Here is a 26,153-nt window from a genome sequence, read left to right on the forward strand (position 1 = left end):
TTACTTTCCCTTCCCCTTCTCTTCCCGTTCTTCTTCCCAGGGTCCACATACTAGGTAAACACTCTACCACTGAGCTATACCCGCAGTTACATAAGTGGCCAGCTATGTGCTTTGTAAACATTTTTTTTTTGCATTTACTATTCCAACTTGGTGACTTGGGCCCTTCACTCCACTGACCCAGAGACTAGTGTTTGCTGGACTGTAACTGGAGTGCTGTCCACCTGTCTTTCTAGACTTCGGCTTCAGCAACCTCTTCACCCCTGGGCAGCTGCTGAAGACCTGGTGTGGCAGTCCTCCCTATGCTGCACCCGAGCTCTTTGAAGGGAAGGAGTACGATGGGCCCAAAGTGGACATCTGGGTAAGTACTTCCCCTGAGTAGGATGCTGTCCCCTTGGGGATGACAGCTGTCCTGCTGGGGGACAACACAGTACCGGTGTGGATGAAAGGAAAGCTTGACCACCTGCTCTTCTCCCTCCCAGTCGGTATGCAGCCTTTCCTTGCCAGCTAAATGGGTTGGGTGTCGGGCTTCACACTAGCCTTTGACACCTGCGTAAGTGCCCAAAGGGCCTGTACAGATGGTGCTCTTGCCAAGAGCAGAGATTATTCTTTGTTGTCGCCACTTGCCTTAGCCCCAGTGGATGAATACTGAGAAAAGTTCGAGATCTTACCCTACACTCCTGTCTGGAAGCAAAGAAGAATGCTAACTTACATGGAGATGAGTCACCTAGACAGTGCTCATATTGCTACCAAAAAGGAAGGAAATGTTGGTTCCATCATCTTCACACACACATTGTAATGGCCTCTTTTGTTTCCTCTGATGCGATTAACTGTCCGTACTCTCTGTTTGGGATGCAGAGTCTTGGAGTTGTCCTCTATGTGCTTGTGTGCGGTGCCCTGCCATTTGATGGGAGCACACTGCAGAATCTGCGGGCCCGGGTGCTGAGTGGAAAGTTCCGCATCCCATTTTTTATGTCCACAGGTAAGGGAGTTGCCAGCACACAGCTATGACTGGGTTCATGGAGAGTTAGATATGCTGAGCTAGCCTGGAATTTAGTGATGGCAGAAAATGGCCCATTTTCCTACCTTTCTAAACTCCAGTTTGCTGTCCTGGGACCTCCATAGGAGCAGATTTTATCACAAGCTTTGGCCTCAGATAGCCTTTTCTTCCTGTGTTTAAATCTGGATTCTACCCATTTCTAAGTCTGTCTGAGCTTTTAGTTTCCTCAGTCTGTAAATTGGCTGAGAGATTTGTAAAGACTGCTATCGGAATTAAATCAGATGATGTATAGAGTTACTAGGCCCATCACAAAATAGCCATGCACAAAGTATTCCTGTCTCCCCTCTGTCCTTCCACCCCCTTTTCTTATGATATGTGATCGCTGATTGGCTTCAGTGCCTGTGGTTTTACATGCCAAGGAGGCCTTGCATCTTAATGCACACCACCTCATTTCCTAGGTCTACATCTACCTTCAGGCTCAAATGAAAAGTTCCCTTTTAATTGTTGGTTTTTAATACGTGTACCTTAGGGTTAGTAGAATTAACACTGAAAATAGAGATCAGAAAACCCAGAATCTACAGTTAGCAGATAACTGAAAGTCTTCAAGTCTTTCTTTCTTTTCTTTTCTTTTTGTCATTTATATTCATGCATTAAAGAAGATACAGAAAGTGGTGTGTTTTGTCTTGGTTCAGCCATCTACTTTCATTTGAGAAGAACATGTGTTCCCTAGGTTGGTAGCAAAGCATACATATAGAGAAGAGATGTGAAGAGGTGAAATGTGGACTGGATTTAACTGACTCTCCTTAGAATTGATGACTTAGTAGTTAAGATATCAGCACATGAGACATGCTGTGAGAAAAAATGAAACAGGGGAGGAGTCTAGGATGGTGGGTGGGAGGCCATTTATTTGAAGAGGTGTGATTGGGGAAAGTGACATCTCAACCAAGACTGAAGGAAGGCGAGGGCCCAAGCTGCCCTGTCCATGTGTCATGGAGTGTGTGCTTGGCAGGGGAATGCATGCAAAGCCCAGACAGGGAACAGTCCTGTGCAGTTGAGTAGCTGAAGATGTGTGTGCCACAAAGGAAGGTAGCAAGAGACAATGTCAGAGGCAAAAGGAAGCTTATTGGGGTCTCATCAGTGGATGTAATGACTTTAGTTGTCATTCTGAGTAAAAAGGAAGAATTGGAGGCTTTTAACAGAGGTATGATGTCACCTGACTTTTTGGTCTTTAAATTTTATCATGAAAAATTTCAAATACATAAAGTCATACAAGTTTGATAGTGGCTTTTTTTTGGAGGGGGGTCGGAGTAGGGTCTCACTCTAGCCCAGGCTGACCTGGAATTTGCTATGTAGTCTCAGGGTGGCCTTAAACTCATGGCAATCCTCCTATCTCTGCCTCCCAAGTGCTGGGATTAAAGGCATGTGCCGCCACACCTAGCTGTAGTGGCTTTTGAAAGATAATCTCTATGGTTGCTGTGTTGCTAGGTCACACATTAGTTGTGGTGTCGAAAGTGCAAAAGCTTTCAGTAATTCTCCTGAGCATCATCGGTGGCTCTTTCCCAGATTGGTGTCAAAATGGAGCTAGCAAGAAGGGAGATTCAAGGGTATAGTGTAATGGCAGGCACTGCTGAGAGCACTGTGCAAACATTAACTTGCATCATTACGATGTGATGGCCAATGTTACTGCCCCATTTTACAGATAGTAATACTTTCCCCAAGGTAACACAGCTATTAAGTAGGTAAACTAGATGTTAAACTCAGGTAGTCTGGTTCCAATGATGTTTAGTATTAGATCTGATATAAAAAGAGTGATTAAAGATAACTCATAAAATTTTTGGGCTGAGCAACAGAAGGGATAGATCTACTGCTGAGATGGGGATAATTGGAGAAGAATACTTATATTTGGAAAGAACTTTTAGACACACCAAGCTTGCAGTACTTACTAGTCATCTAAATTGAGATATTCCCTAGCAGTTGAATTTAGGAGAGATTTCTAGGCCTGGGACATGTATTTGAGATTCGTCTGTCTATAGATAATATTTGATGCTATAAGATGAGATCACTTTTTTTAGGCAGCAGTTATAAAGGGAAGAGATGCAAGGATTAAGCTTCAGAACCTACCATATGTAAAGCTGGGAAAAGTGCCGAGGGATCAGGAGAATGGCTAGCAAGGAAAGCCAGAGCCTGCTTATCCAAAGACACGAAAACAATGCTCCATGAAGGAGGCTAGGGAGACACTGTGGTAAGAAGAGGACAGAAACTGAATGATGAATTTAGAAAGGTCTTGATGCTCTTGAAATGTGGTTGTGGTCGAGCAACAAGGACCACCAGCCTAGGTCCTGTGGTTGCAAAGGAAAGGAATGTAGGGAGCAGAGAAGGATGCAGTCCCACCTCTGAACTTGATTCTGAACTGATGGGAGCAGGGAAGTGACCCACTGGATTGCTTTGGCCATAGTCACCAGGGACCTTGTCTCAGTTTTAGATCAAGGCTGTCCAACAGTATTTATCACGTTATCATCCCTTACTTGAAAAACTGCATTTTATATCTTAGAGTGGTTTTAGGTTTGCAGCCAAGTCGAGCAGAAAGTTTCCACATTCTCTATACCCCACTTCCTAGCTTCCCTCCTACCAGCACCCCATCTGAATTGTACATTGTGCCACTGACACAAAACCTCTACTCTGAGGCTGTCGTTTACATCAGGGTTAATGTGGGTGTGCTAAATTCCATGGGTTTCCAGATGCATGACATGTGTCCATCATCATCATGTCCCGTAGAGTGGTTTCACTGCCCTCCTGCTCATCCCTCCTTTCCTTCTCCCCACTGGCAGCCACTGATCCCTTCATTACTTTTCTAGAATGTGATGTGGTTAGAGATATACAATATGTAGTCTGTTTAGATTTTCTTCCACTTCATAATGTGGATATAAGGTTTGCCATGCACATGATGGTTTGATAGCTCATTTCCTGTTAGTGCTGAATAATACCCCATTGTCTGGATGCCCCACACTTTATCCTTTCACCCACTGATGAGTGTCTTAGTTGCTTCCCGGTTTTGACAGTTGTAAGATTTCTGGAGTATCCTTGTGCAGATTTTTGTATCAACACAAAATTTCAGCTTGTTTGAGTCAATAGCAAGGAGCATGACTGTGGGACCATATGGTAAGAATATGTTTAGCTTTGTGATAAGTTGCCAAGCCCGGTTCCAAAGTGGCTGTATTGTTGCTATATCGTTTTGTAGTGAGTCCTGGCTGCGTCACATCCTTGCCAGCCTTTGGTGAGCTGAGGTTTCTGGATCTTGTCCTCTCTCTTAGGTGTGTAATAACCCTCGTTTTAATGTGCAGTTCTCTAGTATTAACTGTGAGCATCTCTCCATGTGCTTATTTGCTATCTGTATATCTATATTACTGACTGTGGACAAATTCCTGACAGGATGCAGCTTAAGGAAGGAAGGGTTTACTTTAGCTTAGAGTTTGTGGTTACAGTCCATCTTAGCAAGAAGATGTGATGTCAGGAGCAGCAGCCAGAGTTAGCCACATTGCATCTATAATTAGGAAGCAGAAAGTGGACAGAAGTGGGGCTGGGCTACAAAGCCTCAAGGCTCCCTTCCCCCACCTCTGTAATGGCCCACTTTTGCCAGCAAGGCTCTATGTCCCAAAGGTCCCACAAGTTTTTCAATCAGAGCCATCAGCTGGGGACAAAGTGTTCAAACATATGGGCCTGTAGGGACAGTTTATATTCAAACTACCACAATGATTTGGTGAGGTGCCCTTCAGGTTACCCTCCCTGCCAACAAAGTATCGCTACATTACCCAGCTGGCCTTGAACTCCTGGGCCTAAGCAATTCCCCTGCCTCAGTCTCCTGAGTAGCTGGGATTGCCCACTTCTTATTGGGGTTTTCCAAATTATTTTAATTTAATTTAATTTAATTTAATTTTTTCTCGATTTTTAAAACACATTTTCCATGATTATGAAAAATATCCCATGGTAATGCCCTCCCTCCCCTACTTTTCCCCTTTGAAATTCCATTCTCCATCATGTCTCCTCCCCATCTCAATAAGTCCTTTACTTTGATGTCATGATCTTTCCCTCCTCTGATGATGGTCTTGTGTAGGTAGTGTCAGGCACTATGAGGTCATGGATATCCAGGCCATTTTATGTCTGGAGGGAGCACGTTGTAAGGAGTCCTAACCTTCCTTTGGCTCTTACATTCTTTCCTCCACCTCTTCTGCATTAGACACTGAGCCCTGGATCAGGATGTTACTTGGTACTCTAGTCACTTATTTCCAGCACCATGATACCTTCTGAGTCATTCCAAGGTCACTGCCATCTGAAAAGAGAAGATTCTCTACCAAAAGTGAGAGTAGCATTAATACATAGGTATGAATATTAAGAGCACTGCTTAATGGGCAGTTTGATAAGCATAGTATATACATTTTTCCAGACATCAGCAGATGTTACACCCCTAGGGCTCATGACTACCCCTGTTTTAAGTTTTCAGTATCAGGGATGTATTCCCTCCCTTGGAGCGGGCCTCCATTCCAATTGGAGGTAGTTGGTTTCCACCATGACAAATGTGCTGCTGTTGCACCTATTGGCTCATTTGGCCTGGCTGGCCAATTATAAGGCTTACAGTGTCCACTGTTGAGTATCTTCACTGGTGGTATCTCTTTCTCCCATTGAACTACATGTAGAATGGCTTCTTCTAGCTTTCTGTCAGCTGGTCTACCTGGGGCAGGTTCTCAGCTCAGTTCCAGCAGGATTTCTCAGTGGCCTTGCAGCCCAATTATGTGGAGTCTTCAGCAAGAGGGTCTTACCATCTATTCCTGGTGGAAAACAAAGGGCCTCAGCAATGGCCTATAATGTTTTGGGGGCATCAGGGACCTCCTGGCCAACAACTCACTGGAAGGTACCCCATCCCTGGCACTGAAAATTTTCTAGCAACGATCTTCAGTGTTCCATTGTCCAAAACCAGAGGATTCCATATGATTTATTTATATCCTTTTAGATTGTGGTTAGCCCTCCCTCCACCTTTCCTTTACTCAGTCTCCTCCCCTGACCTCACTTTGGGCCTTTTCACCCCCGTTAATGTATTCTTCTACTTACATATATACAATACCAACCTATTAAGTACCCTCCTCCCTTCCTTTATCTTCCCTTTGTATCGAATTTTTTAGCTTACTGGCCTCTGCTACTGAGTTTTTTTCCTTTTCACACAGAAGCCCAATCATCTGTAGCTAGGATCCACATATGAGAGAGAACATGTGGCACTTGGATTTTGTGGCCTGGGTTACCTCACTTAGTATAATCCTTTCCAGATCTACCCATGTTTTCTGAAAATTTCATAACTTATTTTTCTTTATCTCTGAGTAGAACTCCATTGTATAAATGTGCCACATCTTCATTATCCACTCATCAGTTGAGGGACATCTAGGCTGGTTCAGTTTCCCAGCTATTATAAATTGAGCAGCAATAAACATGGTTGAGCGTGTACTTCTAAGGAAATGAAATGAGTCCTTCGGATATATGCCTAGGAGTGCTATAGCTGGGTCATATGGTAGATCAATCTTTAGCTGTTAGAACTTCCACACTGTTTTCCACAATGGCTGGACCAGATTGTATTCTCACCAACAGTATAGAAGGGTTCCTCTTTTTCCACATCCCCGCCAGCATTTATGATCATTTGTTTGCATGATGGTGGCCAATCTGACAGGAGTGAGATGGAATCTCAATGTAGTTTTAATCTTCATTTCCCTGATGACTAGGGATGTAGAACATTTTTTTAGATCCTTATATGCCATCCGTATTTCTTTCTTTGAGAACTCTCTATTTAGCTCCATAGCCCGTTTTTTTCCCCGTTATAAATCTGGCTTTATTCCATAGGTACAGGGTTTTTTAACATACACAAGTCAATGAATGCACACATCATATAAATGGACTTGACAAAAATCACATGATCATATTAATAGCTGCAGAAAGGGCATTTGTCAAAATACAACATCCCTTTATGAGAAAAGTCCTGAAGAAATCAGGAATAGAAGGAACATATCTCAACATAATAAAGCCTATATATGACAGAACTGTAGTCAATGTTATACTAATAGAACAAAAGGAAAGCATTGCCACTAAAATAAGTAATAAGACAAAGGTGTCCACTTTCTCCATTTTTATTATTCAATATAGGATTAGAAATCATTTGGCAAGATCTTGACACAAACACAAATCCCTCCAACTAACTAAGTGAGCTGAAGTGTCAAATACCATCAACAATAATTTATTGAATGAGGCATAGTACAATTATAAGTCTTACCACACAGGAAACCTAAAACTTCATTAGTGATGATTTAAATGGGTTTGAATTTTTACAAGTATAAATTGGGTACAAATGTTGAATAAAATATAAGTTCTTAGAGAGCCATAAGCAAGTGGGTTGGGACAAATATTGAGGTTAAGTACTTGAAATACTCTTTCTGAGAAGGAGGAGTAGGAGGAGTAAAAAGAGGAGGAGGAAGAAAAGAAGAAGAAGAAGAAGGAGGAGGGGGGAGGGGGGGGAGGAGGAAGAGAAGAAGAAGAAGAAGAAAGAAGAAGAAGAAGTAGTAGTAGAAGAAGCAGCAGCAACCAAAGCTTCTCACAATTTCTCTTCCTTCAAGGGTTATCTTGTATTTCTGCAAACCATATCCAGAACTCCCAATCATTGCTTCTCCATAATATGTCTGAGTACCATTTGTACTCAGTAGCCTCTGCTCCATACAAACTCTAATGAAAATTAAGTAACTCGGTGTCATCCTATCAACTTAGGCCTGAGCCTCAACATGGATGAAATTAACTACTAACAACCTGCTCATCTTTGACCTAGAACTCTGAAGTAATTAATGCAAGGTTATTAGGGACTAACAGGTGGGGTAAGGGACAGAGCCCATCTGTATTATTCTCTGCTACACATAGCCCATTTTTTAATTGGTTTGTTTGATTTCTTATTATTTAACTTTTTGAGTTCTTTGTATATTCTAGATATTAATCCTTTATAAGATATATAGCTGGTAAAGATATTTTCCTATTCTGTAGGTTGCCTTTTTGCTTTATTCACAGTGTCTTTTGCAATACAAAATCTTTGTAATTTCATGAGATCCCAGTGGTTAATCTGTGGTTTTATTGCCTGAGCAATTGGGGTTGCATTCAGAAAGTCTTTGCCAAGACCAATGTGTTGAAGGTTTTCCCCTACTTTTTCCTCTAGCAGTTTTAGAGTTTCCAGTCTGATGTTAAGGTCTTTAATCCATTTGGACTTAATTCTTGTGCATGGAGAGAGAGAAGAATCTATTTTCATCCTTCTACAGGTCCAGTTTTCCCAACACCATTTGCTGAAGAGGCTGTCTTTTCTCCAATGAGTGTTTTTGGCATTTTTATCGAATATAAGGTGGCTATAGCTACCTGGACTTAAATCTGGGTCCTCTATTCTGTTCCATTGATCTACATGTCTGCTTTTGTGCCAGTACCATGCTGTTTTTGTTACTATGGCTCTGTAGTATAGGTTAAAATCAGGTATGGTGATACCACCAGCCTTATTTTTGTTGCTCAGTATTATTTTAGATATTCGAGGTTTTTTGTGATTCCAAATAAATTTTTGGATTGTTTTTTCTATTTCCATGAAGAATGCCTTTGGAGTTTTGATGGGGATTGCATTAAATGTGTAGATTGTTTTTGGTAAGATTTCTATTTTCACAATATTGATTCTTCTAATCCAGGAACAAGGGATGTTTTTCCATTTCCTAGTGTCTTCTGCAATTTCTTGCTTGAGTGTTTTATAGTTTTCATTGTAGAGGTCCTTTACTTCCTTGGTTAGGTTTATTCCAAGGTACTTTATTTTCTTTGATGCAACTGTGAATGGGACTGATTCTCTGATTTCATCCTCTGTGTGTTTGTTGTTAGCATATATGAAGGCTACTGATTTCTGTGTATTTATTTTGTATCCTGCTACCTGGCTGTAGGTTTTTATCAGCTCTAACAGTTTGCTAATAGAGTCTTTAGGGTCCTTTATATATAGAACCATGTCATCTGCAAATAATGATAACTTGATCCCTTCCTTTCCAGTTTGTATCCCTTTTATGTGTGTCTCTTGCTTTATTGCTATGGCTAAGACTTCCAGAACTATATTAAATAAAAGTGAGGACAGTGGACTCCCTTGTCTTGTTCCTGATTTTAGTGGAAAAGCTTCCAGTTTTTCCCCATTTTGTAATATGTTGGCTGTAGGCTTGTCATAAATAGCTTTTATTATATTGAGATATGTTCCTTCTATTCCCAGTCTCTGTAGGACTTTTATCTTGAAGGGATGTTGGATTTTGTCAAACACTTTCGCTGCATCTAATGAGATGATCATGTGATTTTTGTCTTTCAGTCCATTTATTTATTTATTTTTGGTTTTTCGAGGCAGGGTCTCACTCTGGCTCAGGCTGACCTGGAATTCACTATGTAGTCTCAGGGTGGCCTAGAACTCACGGCGATCCTCCTACCTCTGCCTCCCGAGTGCTGGGATTAAAGGCGTGTGCCACCACGCCCGGCTTTCAGTCCATTTATATATTACATTTACCGATTTGCATATATTGAATGATCCCTGCATCTCTGGGATAATGCCTCCTTGGTCAGGGCGAATGATCTTTCTGATATATTCTTGTATTCTGTTTGCCAGTATTTTGTTGAGAATTTTTGCATCTATATTCATGAGGGAGATTGGTCTGTAATTTTCTTTTTTCTATCTTTGCCTGGTTTTAGTATCAGGGTGATGCTAACTTCATAGAAGGAGGTTGGTAGAATTCCTTCTTTTTCTATTTTATGGAAAAGCTTAAGAAGCAATGATGTTAACTCTTCCCTGAAGGTCTGGTTAAATTCAGCAGTGAATCCATCCGGGCCTGGGCTTTTTTTTAGTTGGGAGATTTTTGATAACTGTTCGGATCTCCATGTTTGTTATAGGTCTATTTAAGTGAAGAATCTCATCTTGATATAATTTAGGTAGGTCATATAAATCAAGGAACTCATCCATTTCTTTCAGATTTTCATACTTTGTGGAGTATATGCTTATATAGTATGTCCCTATGATTTTTTTGAATTTCTCTGGTGTCTGTTGTGATGTTACCTTTTTCATCTCTAATTTTATTAATTTGTGTCTCTTCTCTCTTTCTTTTGGTCAGATTTGCTAAGGGTTTATCAATCTTGTTTATCCTTTCAAAGAACCAACTCTTTCTTTCGTTGATTCTTTGGATTTTTTTGTTTGTTTGTTTTTTTGTTTCTATTTCATTAATTTCTGCCCTAATCGTTATTATTTCTTCTTGTCTACTGATTTTTGGTTTGCCTTGTTCTTCTTTTTCCAAGACTTTAAGGTGAAGCATTAGGTCGTTTACTTGTGACCTTTCTGATTTCTTAATATAGGCACTTAAAGCTATTGATTTGTGGTTTGATTCCATTGTGGTCAGATAGAATGCAAGGAATTATTTCAATTTTCCTGTATTTGTTAAGATTTGCTTTGTGTCCTAACATATGGTCTATTTTAGAGAATGTTCCATGTGCTGCTGACAAGAGTGTATATTCTGGAGCATTTGGGTGAAATGTCCTATATGTATCTGTTAGATCCATTCCTTCTATGACCTCATTTAGTCCACATGCCTCTTTGTTTATATTTTTCCAGGATGATCTGTCAATTGATGAGAGTGGGGTGTTGAAGTCACCCACTACCACTGTGTTTGGTATTATCTGTGACCTTAGTTCTAATAGTGTTTGTTTGATGAATTTGGGGGGCCCCATGCTAGGTGCATATATGTTTAGGATTGTAATGTCCTACTGGTGGAGGGTGCCTTTCATCAATATAAAGTGACCTTCCTTATCTTTCTTAAGTAATGTTGGACTAAAGTCTACCTTGTCAGATATTAGGATAGCAACCCCTGCTTGTTTTCTAGGTCCATTTCCTTGAAACACTGTTTTCCAACCTTTTATCCTAAGATAGTTTCCATCCTTTGTAGAAAGGTGGATTTCTTGGAGGCAACAAATTGAAGGATCCTGCTTTTTTTTTTTTTTAATTTATTAGTTTTCTTTTCAGCAAATACAGGCAGTTTGGTACCATTGTTTATGCTCATCCATGATCTACCCCCTCCCAATGGACCCTCCTTGTTGATGTAAATGTTGTGCATTGTGGAGTTACCCCACAGTTATTGGTACGATAAATGTCTCTGCATATCATGACCCAAAATATGCTCTGACATTCTTTCCACCCCCTCTTCCGCAAAATTTCCCTGAGCCATGTTGGGTTCATTTTTGGTCTGCTTCAGTGCTGAGGTTTTGGGGGCCTCTGAGGCTCTGGCTCTCTTATTTGGTAGGAGTTGATTTTTCTCTGTGTTGGTCTCCTTCCCCTTTGTGCTGGTATCCTGTTCATCAGGAAAACATCACCCTTGCTTGTTTTGCCACTTATCCTTAGTTTCAGTCAGGCCCCTTTTGAGGTATGATGGGGTGGCTCTCTCCTTAGGGTCTGCATCTATCTGAAAAAGAGAAGCAGATTCTCCAATGGAGAGTAAGTTAGCACCCGGAAAATTGAGATAACACTTACTTTTTTGATAGAGAGTTTAATAGGTGTAGGCCCCCTTGTACCCCATGATTGATGGTAGCTTGATATTGGAGAGTGGGCTTATGTTTGGGTATTGTTCTGACTTGTTTCCCAGCTCCAGCTATGGGTCTAGTACCATTGAGGGGATCAGTTAGCCAACTCAAGAGCAGTTGGTTCCCTACCATGGCTGTGTGCCAGGATCCTGCTTTTTAACCCAGTCCTCAAACCTATGTCTTTTGGTTGGGGCATTGAGGCTGTTGATATTAAGAGATATTATTGAAAGGTGTGTATTCATTTTTGCCATTTTTTTGTAGTTCTTCCGGTTTTACCTTTGCTCTCTTGTGTTAAGTAGTATTTGAGTATTGTTTATTTTTTCCTGGTTCCTTATATGTATGCTTTTCTTTTTCTTCAGCATGGAGGATCCTTTCAAGTATTTTCTGTAGAGCTGGTTTTGTCTTTATATAGTCCTTTAGCCTGCTTTTGTCGTGGAATGTCCTTATTTCTCCTTCTATTTGAATGGATAGCTTTGCAGGATAAAGTAACCTTGGTTGACAGTTGTTATCTTCAGAACTTGGAATACATTACTCCACACCCTTCTGGCTTTTAAAGTTTATGTTGAGTAATCTGCTGTAATCCTGATAGGCTTGCCTTTGTAGGTAACTTGATTTTTCTTTCTGACTGCTTTCAGTATTTTTTCTTTGGTTTGTATGTTTGGTAGTTTGATTATAATATGGCAAGGAGAGGTTCTTCCCATGTTTTGTCTGGCTGGTGTTCTAAAGGATTCCTGTATCTGCATTGGCACCTCTTTCACAATTTGGGGGAAGTTTTCTTCTATGATTTTGTTGAAGATGCCAACTATGCCTTTGGAGTGAAATTCTTCTCCTTCTAGTATGCCCTGAATTCTTATGTTTGATCTTTTCATAGTGTCCTGAATATCTTGAAATTCCCACTCATACTTTTCTATAAGTTTGTCTTTCTCTTTGTTGGACTGTATTAGATCTGCCACATGGTCTTCTAGCTTAGATATTCTGTCCTCTCCTTCATCCATTATACTAGTGAGATTTTCTACAGAAGTTTTTTATTTCATTAACTGTGTTCTTTATTGCTAGTAATTTTGACTGGTTTTTCTTTATTTTTTCTATTTCCTTATTTATATCTAGTATTGACCTCTTTATTTCATTAAATTAGCATCCTGTGTCTTCTTTGCTTCCTTTGATTTCTTCTTTGAGTTCTTTGAACATATTTATAATCATTCCTTTGAAATCTTTCTCAGGCATTTCCTCTAACTCGTTCTCACTGGAGGTCATTTCTGATGCAATAATACTTTTTGGTGGATTTATATTGTCCTGATTTTTGGTGTTTCTTGTGTTATAATGTATATATTTTTGCATCTTGGATTATTTAATGATTGGATTTTCCAGTTAGCTGGGTATTATGAGATGTATCAATCAATCTGATGTTATATATCTTCAGGGTGCTAGATATGGCTCTGAAGAGTCTCAGAGTATCTACAAAAGTGACTCTAGGTGTTGGGTGTGCCTGCTATGAGAGTATTCAGTAGACTAAGTGGAACAAAATAAGGGCAGATTCTAATTTAACTAAACAGTGTACACTTACAATGAAAAACTGTTATTTATCCAAGAGTAGGTGCTATGACAACCAGATTCTCTGTCTGTCCCTTAGGCTGTGTGGTGCCTTACCCACTCCCTTAATCCTGACAATAAGGCAGTTATGATTTCTGGTCTGTAGAGGGTTCCAAGTCAGCTTGTGACCAGGTGAGACCCTTCCCTAATATATAACAGAAGAGTAAACAAAGCCACTATAATTCAAGAAGCAACAAATAACAAGCCCAAAATATAGCTTAAGCATGGCAAATTTGACCTTACATCCGATTTAACATATAATTTATCCTGAATATGGAAGGTGCAATTAGCACTTGTGGTTCAGGCATATATACCAGTTTTATTAGGTGGGTACTGACCTGTTATAATCCCAGTTGCTTTTTGGGATGATTTTGGTCTCAGCTGTGCTCTTGATTGGGTTCTTCATTGGTGCTCTGTCAGTTCAAGTAGGCGTGGCCAGGTCCCTGGACTGCTGCTCTGTTCCCAGGGCTAGGCCCTGGTGGTGGGGAAGAGGAGGGAGCTGATGCTGCTCTAGTTTGCCTGCTGATCCATGTGATCTGCTCCTCCGTTGTTCACTGCTGCTCATCCTTCAAGTTTCTTGAGTTTGCGGAGAGCTCCAGTGTGAGTGGAAAATCCCCTCACCTGGCTTTTCCTGTGGCTCACGCGCCGCCGCCGAGGTCTCGCAGCAGACCCTCCCTACCGGAGCAGCTTCTGCCGGCCAGTGTGGGCTCTGGATGCTCTGGATCTCTCCTACTTCTCTGCTGCTGTTTCAATTTCCTATACACCTCACTTTTCACTAAAAGTGTGTGTTTTGCTGGTTCCCCCCCCCCCCACTAGGGTGCTTTGGTGTGGTACCTACGCAGCCATCTTAACCAGAAGTCCTTGTTTTGTTTTTTTGAGGTAGGGTCTCACTCTAGCCCAGGCTGACCTGGAATTCACTACGTAGTCTCAGGGTGGCCTCTAACTCGTGCGATCCTCCTACCTTTGCCTCCCGACTGCTGGGATTCAAGGCGTGTGCCACGAAGCCCTGCATTCCAAATTCTTATAACTGAATCACTCTGCTTCTAAAACTTATTTCTCTCATTGCTTCTGTGACACCATGTCCTCTGTGTATACCAGCCTACTCTTTGCCAGATTTCTTTCGTTGTTCATCCCCTCCGTCTTTTCTGGTTCACATCATCTTTCTGCGCCATCTTATTTACTGCCATGGCTTCATTGCTCACTGTTACCATCAGTCCCCATTAACTGTGTGACTCAGACTTCTCTTCTGAGGTCTAGGGCTACCTATCCAACCATTTCCTAGCCAGTATCTTTTTTTCTTCAGTACAGAGAATTAAACCTGCGGTTTTGCACATGATAGGCAGGCACTCTGCCACTGAGCTATATCCCTAGCCGCTACCCAGTGCCTTCCCTTTCAGGTCTTGAAGTCATAGCTCTGGAAACATTTTCCAAATGAACTTGACTTCCCCCCAGATTTACTCTATTCTGTGCTCCTTGTCCCATTGAATAGCATCCTTGTTTGATCAGGCAGAAACAAGCTATGATTCTTCCTTTTCACACCATCATCAGAGCCAGTCAGTCATCGAAGCCCATGAAGGCAACCCTCCATTTCTATAGCATAGACCACACTGCTATCCTTTTCTGCCTAGATTGGAAGTGGTCAGATGTATGGATGTTTGATTCTAGTCTTGTCCCCAAACTAATCCATTCTCCATATTGCTGCTGGGGTAGTCTTTTTGAACATAAATATAAAAACAAAACATACCATACTGTGTATGCATACATATGTGCAAGCACATTTGCTTGTATCACTTTCTAGCTTAAAACACTTCAATGTTTTACCATTGCTTTAGAGTTTACTCCTTAATGTGTCTAAAGCACTGACTTTCAAACATTTTTATTATGACCATAATAATAATAAAAAAAAAAACACCTAAGCCGGGAGTGGTGCTTGCCTTTAATTACAGCATTGGGAGTCAGAGGTAGAAGGATCGCTGTGAGTTTGAGGCTACCCTGAGACTACATATGAATTCCAGGTCAGCCTGAGCCTAGAGTGAGACCCTATCTCAAAAACAAACAAACAAAAAACCTTATACTGTGACCTAGAACACACACATATGAATATAAATGAAAAGAAAAAAATTTTTGTTGTTGTTCTTCAAGGAAGGGTCTCACTCTAGGCTCAGGCTGACCTGGAATTCACTATGTAGTCTCAGGGTGGCCTCAAACTCATGGCGATCCTCCTACTTCTGCCTCCCAAGTGCTGGGGTTAAAGGTGTGTGCCACCATCTCCAGACACGTGTCACTTTATATGTCTGGCTTTATTTGGGTACTGGGGAATCAAAACTTAGTCATTAGGCTTTGCAAGCAAGCACCTTAACTGCTGAGCCATCTTTCCAGGCCCAGCCCATGCTAATTTTAAACTCAAAATCCTCCCATTTGAGCCTTCTAAAATACTAGGACCACAGGTGTGTCACCATGCCCAGTTAAAAGTATTTTTCCTCCCTTTCAGTTTTAGGAATCAAACTCATGGTAGGTAAGTACTATGTCACTGAACTATACTCCCAACTCCCAAAAGCATTTTTAAAAAGTAGAGCTTATTTTTGCTTTGTGCCTTGTATTCTGATATATCCCATTCCTTTAAATACTGATTGCAACTTAGTAAATTGGCCTCATGACTAATGTTTGAATAATAATAGCTCTTATGAATGGTTTCTGCTTATGTCTTTAACCAGCTCCCATCTGCAGTTTGTTATCCCAATTTTCTTCCAGTTTCCTGAATGTCATATTTCCTATAACAGTTCCTCCTGCCCTAAGGACTTCTTTCTTCCTTGACCCCATTCCACTGACTCTTGTATTGTGAATTGGCTAAGAAGTGAGATGTTATATTCATTATCCTGATCGCTGTAACAATATTGCTCAAGGTTGTTACACTCCATCATGGCAGAGAGGGCATGGCAGCAGGAGCTTGACAGTCAGCACAGTGATGAAGCAGAGCCATAAATGTGGTGCTTAGCCAGCTCTGTCCTTTTTATAGAGTCCATGACCCCAGCTCATGGAGTGGTCCTGCCCATAGTTAAGGTGGTCTTCTTACCTTAATTCTTACCAAAGAACTCCCTCACAGATATGCCCCAAGGCTCCTTTAACTTTGTCTTATCATACTACCAAACCATACTGTAATTCAGGTTTTGGTTCTGTAAAAATTTTTATTTCTTTATTTTAAGACAGAGGCAGATAAGAGAGAGACAGAGAATGGGCATGCCAAGGCCTCCAGCCAGTGCAAATGAACTCCAGATGCATGTGCCACCTTGTGAATCTGGCTTACATGGGTACTGAGGAATTGAACCTGGGTCCTTAGGCTTCTCAGACAAGCGCCTTAACCACTAAGCCATCACTCCAGCCCTGTTTTTTGTTTTTGAGGTAGGGTCTTACTCTAGCCTAGACTGACCTTGCCCTCACTCGAATCCCAAACTGGCCTTGAACTCACAGTGATCCTCTTACCTCTGCCTCCCAAGTGCTGGGGTTAAAGAAGGTGTGAGCCAACACACCCTGCTTAAAACAATTATATTTCTGGCTGAAGGGATGGCTTAGTAGTAAGGTGTTTGCCTGCAAAGCTAAAAGACCCAGGCTCAATTCCCCAAGAACCACATTAGCCAGATGCACAAGATGGCACATGCATCTGAAGTTCTTTTGCAGTGGCTGGAGGCCCTGGCATACCCATTCCCTGTCTCTCTCCCCCTTTCTCTATAAAATAACTAACTAAATAAACAATAAAAATTTAAAAATTATATTTCTTGGGGCTGGAGAGATGGCTCATAAACCACTTGCTTGCAAAGCCTGATGGCCTGGGTTCAGTTCCCCAGGACCTGCTTCCTCACTGTTCTAAATGTGACCTGCTGCCTCGGGAACCACATAAAACTCTAGGCACAAAATGGCACAGCCGTCTGGAGCTTGCAGTGGTAGAAGAACCTGTTGTGCCCATACTCATACTCACTTTCTGTCTTTCTTTCAAATAAATACATACATACATATGTAAATATATAAAACATTTTTTAAAATCACATATCTTTAGGGCTTTCAAGTTTACAAACTATTTTCTTAAACATCGTCTACTATATATAGCTATTCTCTGTAATTAGTTATAGCATATTATTTTGCTAATGAATTAGGAAGCTGTTTAGAGTCATTAGTTGCCTTACTTAAAAGCATGCAGGTAATAACTTGTTTGTTAGTATGCAAATTCAGTGCTTGTTCTGCAGCACACTGTTGCAATAAAAGGGTAAGATCAATCGGCCACTTCCTCTGCTTTTCCAATGTCCACAGTATTTTCTGTGAGCAGTTTGAATCTCCTCTGTCACTCACTCCAGCCTCTCACACTTTAGCAAAAGATCCTTGCTCAATTGAGCCTTACCAAAGCTGGTTTGACAAAGTAAATCCTGGCAAATAGTTAACCATATTATTATCTCTTACTAAGTTAACATAAAAGCTTAAAGACTGAGAAAAACAATATGATTATCCTAAATATTGTCACTCCTTAATTCTAGGCAACTGATTCCCAGAGTATGAGTAAAAGTTTTTTTGAGATTAAGTACAGAAAATGAGAGATAACCCAAATTAGGAAATGAGTTGACAGTTACTCCCTTAGTGTAGGATCTCTCCTGCCCTCAAGAACATACACACACTTGGCATTACCTACTATCATAGACCTGAATCCCAACCTCACCAAAGGATGCTGTCAAAAGAATGAGGTAGGGGCTGGAGACATGGCTTAGTGGTTAAGGTGCTTACCTCGAAGCCTAAGGACTCAGGGTCGATTCCCCAGTAACCATGTAAGCCAGATACACAAAGTGGTGCATGTGTCGAGTTCGTTTACAATGGTTAAAGGCCCTGATGCACCCATTCTCTTTCTCTCTCTCCCTCCCTACCACCCTCTCTGCTTAGATAGTCTTTCAGTACCACGAGGTTTCAGGTTTTATGTACAGGAAGCTGCAGCTGGCCCTGGGCCCTCTATTCTTGGACAGCTCCTGTTTCCGGGCAGCTGTAATATGCTAGACCTAGATTCTATTCTTCCTGTAGAGGTAGAGCTGCCCCATCAGCTGCCACTGCTCATAGAAAACAATATAGTTGAGAGTAGCTCTTAGGAACAAGATCCTTTCTTTTCTCAGGTGTTACACACTTGGATGCAATTTACTCATTTCTGCTAAAAGATCTGGCAACTCCAGGATGGCTAGTACAGTTTTTTAAATGAGCTTATGAGAGACAAAGAGGGAAGGCCCTACCAATGAGCTTCTCTGGCCAAGCTAAATTTCAGAGTCTGCAGCTATGTGAAAGGGCCAGCCCTACAGATGGGTACAGTTAGTTGAAGGAGTCCACGCTTTTCTATCAGTAACATGTGGAGTGAAGCCGTCATCACACTTGGTGGGTCTTCCTATGCAGAGTGAAGCTATCATTGCACTTAGTGGGTCTTCCTATCTGAGTCTTATTTGATACAAGTTTCCTTCCAAAGGTCTTTTGAGATGTTTTAAGAGCAAATACTTTCAAGTTGGAATTTATTCCAGGCTGAGTGATTCTAAACTACCTAGATTTATATTTATGTATGTCTTTTTCCCCAGCCCCCAGCCCTGAATATAAGCCTATTGCCCGTGGTACTACATTTTATACATAGACATCTTCCCTGGAGTATAACAACACCTGGTAGGACATAAACATTTTTGAATAAAAAATGAAGTCACTACTTAACTGTGGGGTCTTCCATAGACTCTTGTGTCATATTATTTTATTTTATTTTATTTATTTATTTATTTATTTATTTATTTATTTATTTATTTATTTTTTGGTTTTTCGAGGTAGGGTCTCACTCTAGCCCAGGCTGACCTGGTATTCACTATGGAGTCTCAGGGTGGCCTCGAACTCATGGCGATCCTCCTACCTCTGCCTCCTAAGTGCTGGGATTAAAGGCGTACGCCACCATGCCCGGCTTTGTGTCATATTATTAGTTATTAGTGATAGAAACCCCCTGGTGGTCTGAGTTATTCAGCAAACCAATTAGCTTTATGTGCTTTTGCTATTTGGGCTGTTATATAGGTGACCACAAACCTTTAACAAAAAAATTATTTTTATTTATTTACTTACTTGACAGAGAAAGAGGGAGGGAGGGAGAGAAAATGGGTGCACCAGGGCCTCTAGCCACTGCAAATGAACTCCAGACGCATATGCCTCCTTGTGCATCTGGCTAACATGGATCCTGATTCCTTTGGCTTTACAGGCAAATGCCTTAACCACTAAACCATCCCTCCAGCCCCAGAAATAATATTTTAAAAATATTTTTATTTATTTGAGAGAGAAGAAGAGAATGGGCATGTCAGGGACTCTAGGCACTGCAAGATAACTCCAGATGCATGTGCCACCTTGTACATCTGGCTGTATGTGGGTACTGGAGAATTGAACACAGGTCCTTAGGCTTTGCAGGCAAGCACCTTAACCACTGAGAAATCTCTCCAGCCCCCACAAAAGTTTTTAAAAGGTTTTTTTGAGTAAGGTATATTGGATTATGCTTGTTATCCCAGTATGGGAGGCTGAGGTGGTAGGATTGTGGTGGATTTGAGGCTAGTCTGGGTTACATAGTAAGTTGGAAGCCAGGCTGGGCTACATAATGAGACTGTCTCAAAGGAGGGAAGAAGTAGTCTGATTTACTATAGAGTTGGCTATCTATATCTCCATTGAAAGAAAGTTTGATCTAGATTCATGTTTTGGGTTAAACTCAAGAGTATCCCTTAAATCATCCTTAATGTAAAACCCCATCCTAAATGAGGGAACAGTCAGAGGATGAAACATGTTTTTGTCCTGAGCTGTCATATAAGATGAGCTTTATCTGACTCCCTGTTACATTGACAGAAGCCAATAGCTTAAATCTTTGAGTACCGAATTCATTTACTAAGACTATATTTTATGTTTACTTCTTTAAACCTGGCTTGTTTTATTCTATTATACCACCTGCTAGCAAACATAGATCGTTTATTTAACTGAAGGAAAATTAATTTACAGAGAAAAACTGCAGTGATGGTAAGTGCAGAGAGATCTCTTGTGGACAATATTTTTGAATTCTTATTGATTAGACTTCATTGTGACTTAATTAGTTATAATATTGCATAAGCATTTTATCACTGGGAATGCAAAACCCAGGCTTCCATAATGCTTCTGATGGAGAGTGTACCCTGCAGCTACTGCCAAAAAGCTTCCACTTAGAGGCAGATGACAGCCCAGTCAGCTTACTCTTCAGGAACCACACGACATCTCGCTTGGCTAAAAGCACTTTGTGTAGACAGTGGGGTGGGGGATGGGAGTAGCTCACTCCCAAGTCTCCATATGCAAAAGGGGTCAGAGTCCTTAGGGCAGTTAGTCCTCTCAGATCTTTTGAGGCCTACTGGACCGTAAGGGAGTAAAATCTATGGTATTTTCATGTCAGTGAGTACAGAGAACATAAGTAGGGTCAGAAAAAGAAAGCTGGGTGTGGTAGCACATGCCTACGAATCCAGGCGCTTCAGTAGTGGAAGCAGGAGGATAAAAAGTTCAGTTATCCTCAGCTACATACTGAATTCAAGGCCAACCTGGGCTACATGAACTTTATCTCAAAATAAGGGGCTAGGGCTGGAGAGATGGCTTAGCATTTAAGGTGCTTGCCTGCAAAGCCAAAGGACCTACCTTCAATTCTCCAGGACCTACATAAGCCAGATGCACAAGGTAACACATGTATCTGGAGTTCATTTGCAGGGGCTGGAGACCCTGGCATGCCCATTTTCTCTCTTTTTCCCACTCTCATTCTTTCAGAAATAAATAAAAGGAAACAAAAATAGGGCTGGAGAGATGGCTTAGCAGTTAAGACATTTGCCTGCAAGGCCAAAGGATCCCAGTTCTATTCTCCAGGACCCATGTAAGCCAGATGCACACGGGTGCGCATGCATCTGGAGTTTGTTTGCAGCGGCTGGAGGCCCTGGCACACCCATACTCTCTATCTCCCCCTCTTTCTCTCTCTCAAATAAATAAATATATATATATATATATATTTAAAAAAGAAAAGAAAAAATAAGAGGCTAGAACTACATCAGAGTGAAATAAGCTTCCTCTGTCCATACCCATAGTTCCCAGGAAACGAAAGGAGAGTATTGGCAGTGCTTAATTTATTATTAGCCATTTCAAGTAAACTACTTTCTGGCTTATGACAACCCTCCATAGAAAAATAATGAAAGGGATGGGCTGGAGAGATGGCTTAGCGGTTAAGTGCTTGCCTGTGAAGCCTAAGGACCCCGGTTCGAGGCTCGGTTCCCCAGATCCCACGTTAGCCAGATGCACAAGGGGGCACACGCGTCTGGAATTCGTTTGCAGTGGCTGGAAGCCCTGGCGTGCCCATCCTCTCTCTCTCCCTCTATCTACCTTTCTCCCTGTGTCTGTCACTCTCAAATAAATAAATAAAAAATGAACAAAAAAATATTTAAAGAAAAATAATGAAAGGGAGCTGGAGAGATGGCTTCGTGGTTAAGGTGCTTGCCTGCAAAGCCAAAGGACCCAGATTCAATTCCCTAGGACCCACATAAGACAGATACCCAAGGTGGTGCATGTGTTTGGAATTCATTTGCAATGGCTGGAGGCCCTGGCATGCCCATTCTCTCTCTGTCTGTCCCCCCACTCTCATTCATAAATAAATAAATAAAAGGAAGCAAGGAAGTTCTAATTGAAGACTCCAGATGGTTTGATAATGGCTAAATGTACTGGATGGTGTCAGTGTTCCAGGTGTTAAACTACTTGATGCTCAGAGCATCAAGTAGGCTATATGATAGGTCATTTAGTTGGCAAGAAAATTGAAATACACTCAAAATCATACATAGTAAAAGTGACAGAAATGAGATTTGAACCCTGATAGTCTGACTTGAGAGACCACCTAATTATCTTCTTCAAAGACAGCTCATTGGAAGCAAGTACTGGGTATTAGACTACTTGAATCTTTATTGATTAGACTTCATTGTGACTTAATTACTTACAATATTACATAAGCATTTTCTCACTGAGAATGCAAGACCATTAGGTAAAACTGAGCCAGAATTTTGTTCTGCTATAATGGTTGATATTAAAACTCAGGACAGCATTTAAACAATGGTGTGGTATAAGCAACAGATATTTGCACGTATGGGCTTTGAGGTTAGTAAGTTCTGTAGCAGTGTAGGTAGTGTGAGTATTTTCAAGGTTAAAGCTAGAAATAGATGTGGGTATATCAAGTCTCCAAGCAGGGTCTCCTGATTTCTGAATCTTTCAAATTTTTATTTATTTAAAAAATTTTATTGACAAATTCCATAATTGTAGACAATAAACCATGGTAATTCCCTTCCCCCGCTTACTTTCTCCTTCACAACTCCACTCTCCAACCATCCTTTCCCACTTTCAGTCAGTCTCTCTTATTTTGATGTCATGATCTTTTCCTCCTATTATGATGGTCTTGTGTAGGTAGTATCAGGCACTGTGAAGTCATGGATATCCAGGCTATTTTGTGTCTGGAGGAGCACATTGTAAGGAGTCCTGTCCTTCCTTTGGCTCTTACATTCTTTCCATCACCTCTTCCTCAATGGACCCTGAGCCTTAGAAGATGTGATAGAGATATTTCAGTGTTAAGCACTTCTCTGTCTCCTCTTCTCAGCACCATGGTGCCTTCTGAGTCATCCCAAGGTCACTGCCATCTGAAAAGAGAGTCTTCTGTAACCAAAAGTGAGAGTAGAATTCATCTATGGGTATGAACATTAAGAAAAGTGTTTAGCCGGGCGTGGTGGCTCACGCCTTTAATCTCAGCACTCGGGAGGCAGAGGTAGGATTGCTAAAAGTTTGAGACCACCCTGAGATTACATAGTGAATTCCAGGTCAGCCTGGGCTACAGTGAGACCCTACCTTGAAAAACCAATAAATAAATAAATAAGGTGTTTACCAGGAAGTTTGGTGAGCATAATATATGCATTTAACCAGACACCAGCAGGTGTTACACCCCTAGGGCTCATACTTCCCCCATCATATGTTTCCAGTATCACGCATGTATTCCCTCCCATGTAGCGGGCCTTCAGCCCATTTAGAGAGCAGTTGGTTTGCCTCATAACAGACATGCCACCATTGTACCCATTGGCTCATTTGGCCTGGCTGGCCAAATTTAAGGCTTGCAATATCCACTGTTGAGTATCTCCACTGATGACTTCTCTCTCTCATGGAGCTGCATATAGCGTAGCTTTTTCTAGTTTTCTGTCAGCTGGTCTACATGGAGGAGGTTTTCAGCTCAGCTCCAGCAAGATTTCTTAGTGACCTTGCAGCCCAAGCATGTGGAGTCTTCAGCAATAAGGTCTTACCATCTATTCCTGGTGGGAAACCAAGAGCCTCAGTGATGGCCTGTAATGTTTTAGGGGCATCAGGGACCTCCCTGGACAATAACTCACTGACATTGATTTTTTTTCTAGTAATAATCTATGGCTTCTGGATATGCCATTGTCCAAAAATGTAGGTTTCCATATGATTTATTCATACCCTCTTGGATTTCTATTAACCCTCCCCCTGTCCTTCCTTTACTCAATCTCTTCCCCTGACCTTACTTAGGCCTTTCCACCCCCAGTAATCTGTTGTTCTACTTACATATATACATACACATACATGCATATATATACCATCCCCTTAAGTCCTCCCCTCCTCCTTCCCTTATAGCCCCTTTCTAGCTTACTGGCCTCTGCTACCAAATTTTATTCCAACTCATATACCAGTCCAAACATTTGTAGCTAGGATTCACATATGAAAGAGAACCTACGGTGCTTGGCTTTCTGTGCTTGGGTTATCTTACTAAGTGATTTCTGAATCTTAACTCCAGCAACACCAAAATGACCTGAAAGAAAATGGATTGAACATAAAGTAGTACAAGGTTGGGGATATTGCTCAGTGGCAGAGTGATTGCCTAGTATGTGCAAGGCCCTGGCTTCCAACCCCAGTAACCATTCCAGCCCTATCCCCTCCAGAAATGGTGGCAGGGGCAGGATTCAAGATAGTGGTGTTATTTTGTAATAAATAGAGATATATAATTCAAGCACTTTCTTCACTATCTCAGGTTGATAGACTACCCTGGGCTGAGAAAAGCCTCTCCACTTCAGCTCCATCTATGTTGGCTAAATTGTTCCAAGCTATCTCCCTATGACTTCTGAGTTTAGTCACTGAAAACGAGTGACTCACAGAATTTAGAAGTGAAGGAATGTTTATTCTAGAATATTCTAGTTATAGATACAGAACTCTCATGTTGCCTAAACACTACTCACTTTATACAGCTGGATATTCATACCTGCTTATTGAATTGAATAAAAGGCCAAAAAAGTCTTTGACTTGAAAAGAAAGAAAGAAAGAAAGAAAGAAAGAAAGAAAGAAAGAAAGAAAGAAAGAAGGAAGGAAGGAAGGAAGGAAGGAAGGAAGGAAGGAAGAAAGAAAGAAAGAAGAAAGAAAGAAAGAAAGAAAGCCAGCCAGCCAGCCTGCCTGTACAAATTATGCTGTCTTACTGTTACAGTTTCTTTTTCTTTTTTTTTCTTTTCTTTTCTTTTTTTTTTTTTTGTTGTTGTTTGATTTTTGTTTTTGGTTTTTCAAGGTAGGGTCCCACTCTGGCCCAGGCTGACCTGGAATTTATTATGTAACTTTAGGGTGGCCTTGAACTCATGGTGATCCTCCTACCTCTGCCTCCCAAGTGCTGGGATTAAAGGCACTTGCCAACACGCCCGGCTCCCTGTTACAGTTTCTATTTAGAAATTTTACATGTCTTCTAGTTTTATGGGACTCCCACTTTCCTTTTCGGAAGGAACTGAAAACACATGATTTCAAAATGACATTTCCCCCTGAGTGCTACTTTGTTAGAGAAGCTCATCTCATTGCTCATGGGGGTTTTTTTGGGCAGGGGGGCATAGGTGAATGAGTATATGTATGTGGGTACACTTGTATATGTGGTTGTACACATACATGCATGTGTGTGTCCATGCTTAGGAAAGCCAGAGGACAACCTTGGGTTTTGTCCTCAGGCACATTGTCCATCTCTTTGACACAGGGGCTTTCATTGGCCCACAGCTTACCTGTTAGGCTAGACTGGCTGGCCAGCAAGCTCCAGTGACCCCAAGTCTCCACCTCCCCAGCACAGGGATACTGAAGATTGAACTAGGTCCTTATGCTGGCGTGGCAAACATTTTACCAGCTCATCTATTTCCGTAGCCCTTAGTACTTTATTTTATTTATTTAGTTGAGAGAGTGAAGGAGGCAAATAGAAAATGGGCACACACCCAGCTACTTTTAAATTATTTTTTAAAGAGATCATTATTATTGCAATACAGTCACGTTATTCATACTATGTTGGCCTTGACCTGAAAGTAATAAGATAATCAAAAACTTTATTTTCTTTTCATAAAGAAACCTGTAGGACCAGGTGTGCTTGTGCCTCTGTGTAACCCAGCACTTGGGAGGCTAAGGCAGGAGGATCCGTGCAGAGCATGTGGCGTGCAGCAGACTCCCACCAGCGCTCTCCACAGGGCTTCAGTCACTGAGGTTGTCCTTGCAGACTGTTTGTTGTCGTGTTGTTTGGCTGTTGTATTGTCAGTTCTCTTCCATTCGGGTGCCTGAGCCGGGCAGAGTGAATAGACAGCAGAAGCAGACAGCAGCACTCACCTAGTCCCCTTCCTCCGAAATGCCCAAGTCCTTAATGGTAACTGCTTAGAAATTCTATAAAGCTCATTTTCCATGGAAACATGTTTTGGAGTTTTAATAGCCAATTAATTTTTATTTCCTTTTTTGATTCTGGGATTTAGAGAAATAAAAGTCCTCTTTAGTTTGAATTGATCTAAAATAATTACTACTAAGAAGTAAAAAACATTGTTAAGAAGTATGCTAAAATTATCAAAAACGTAGACCTCTT

At 41.2% G+C, this 26,153-nt stretch overlaps 1 protein-coding gene across 7 annotated transcripts in view; it reads left to right on the plus strand.

Moving 5' to 3' along the window:
* Positions 1-26,153, plus strand: part of Sik3 (SIK family kinase 3) — a 286,449-nt gene that overhangs the window by 207,345 nt on the left and 52,951 nt on the right. For all 7 annotated transcript variants that reach the window (XM_045145195.1, XM_045145196.1, XM_045145199.1 and 4 more), the window contains exons 5-6: positions 234-358; positions 856-979. In XM_045145195.1, coding sequence (XP_045001130.1) covers positions 234-358; positions 856-979 — 249 coding nt within the window. The remainder of the gene's footprint in view (positions 1-233; positions 359-855; positions 980-26,153) is intronic.

This window comes from Jaculus jaculus, chromosome 3 (assembly GCF_020740685.1).
Source record: "Jaculus jaculus isolate mJacJac1 chromosome 3, mJacJac1.mat.Y.cur, whole genome shotgun sequence".
In the NCBI taxonomy this organism is placed as follows: domain Eukaryota; kingdom Metazoa; phylum Chordata; class Mammalia; order Rodentia; family Dipodidae; genus Jaculus; species Jaculus jaculus.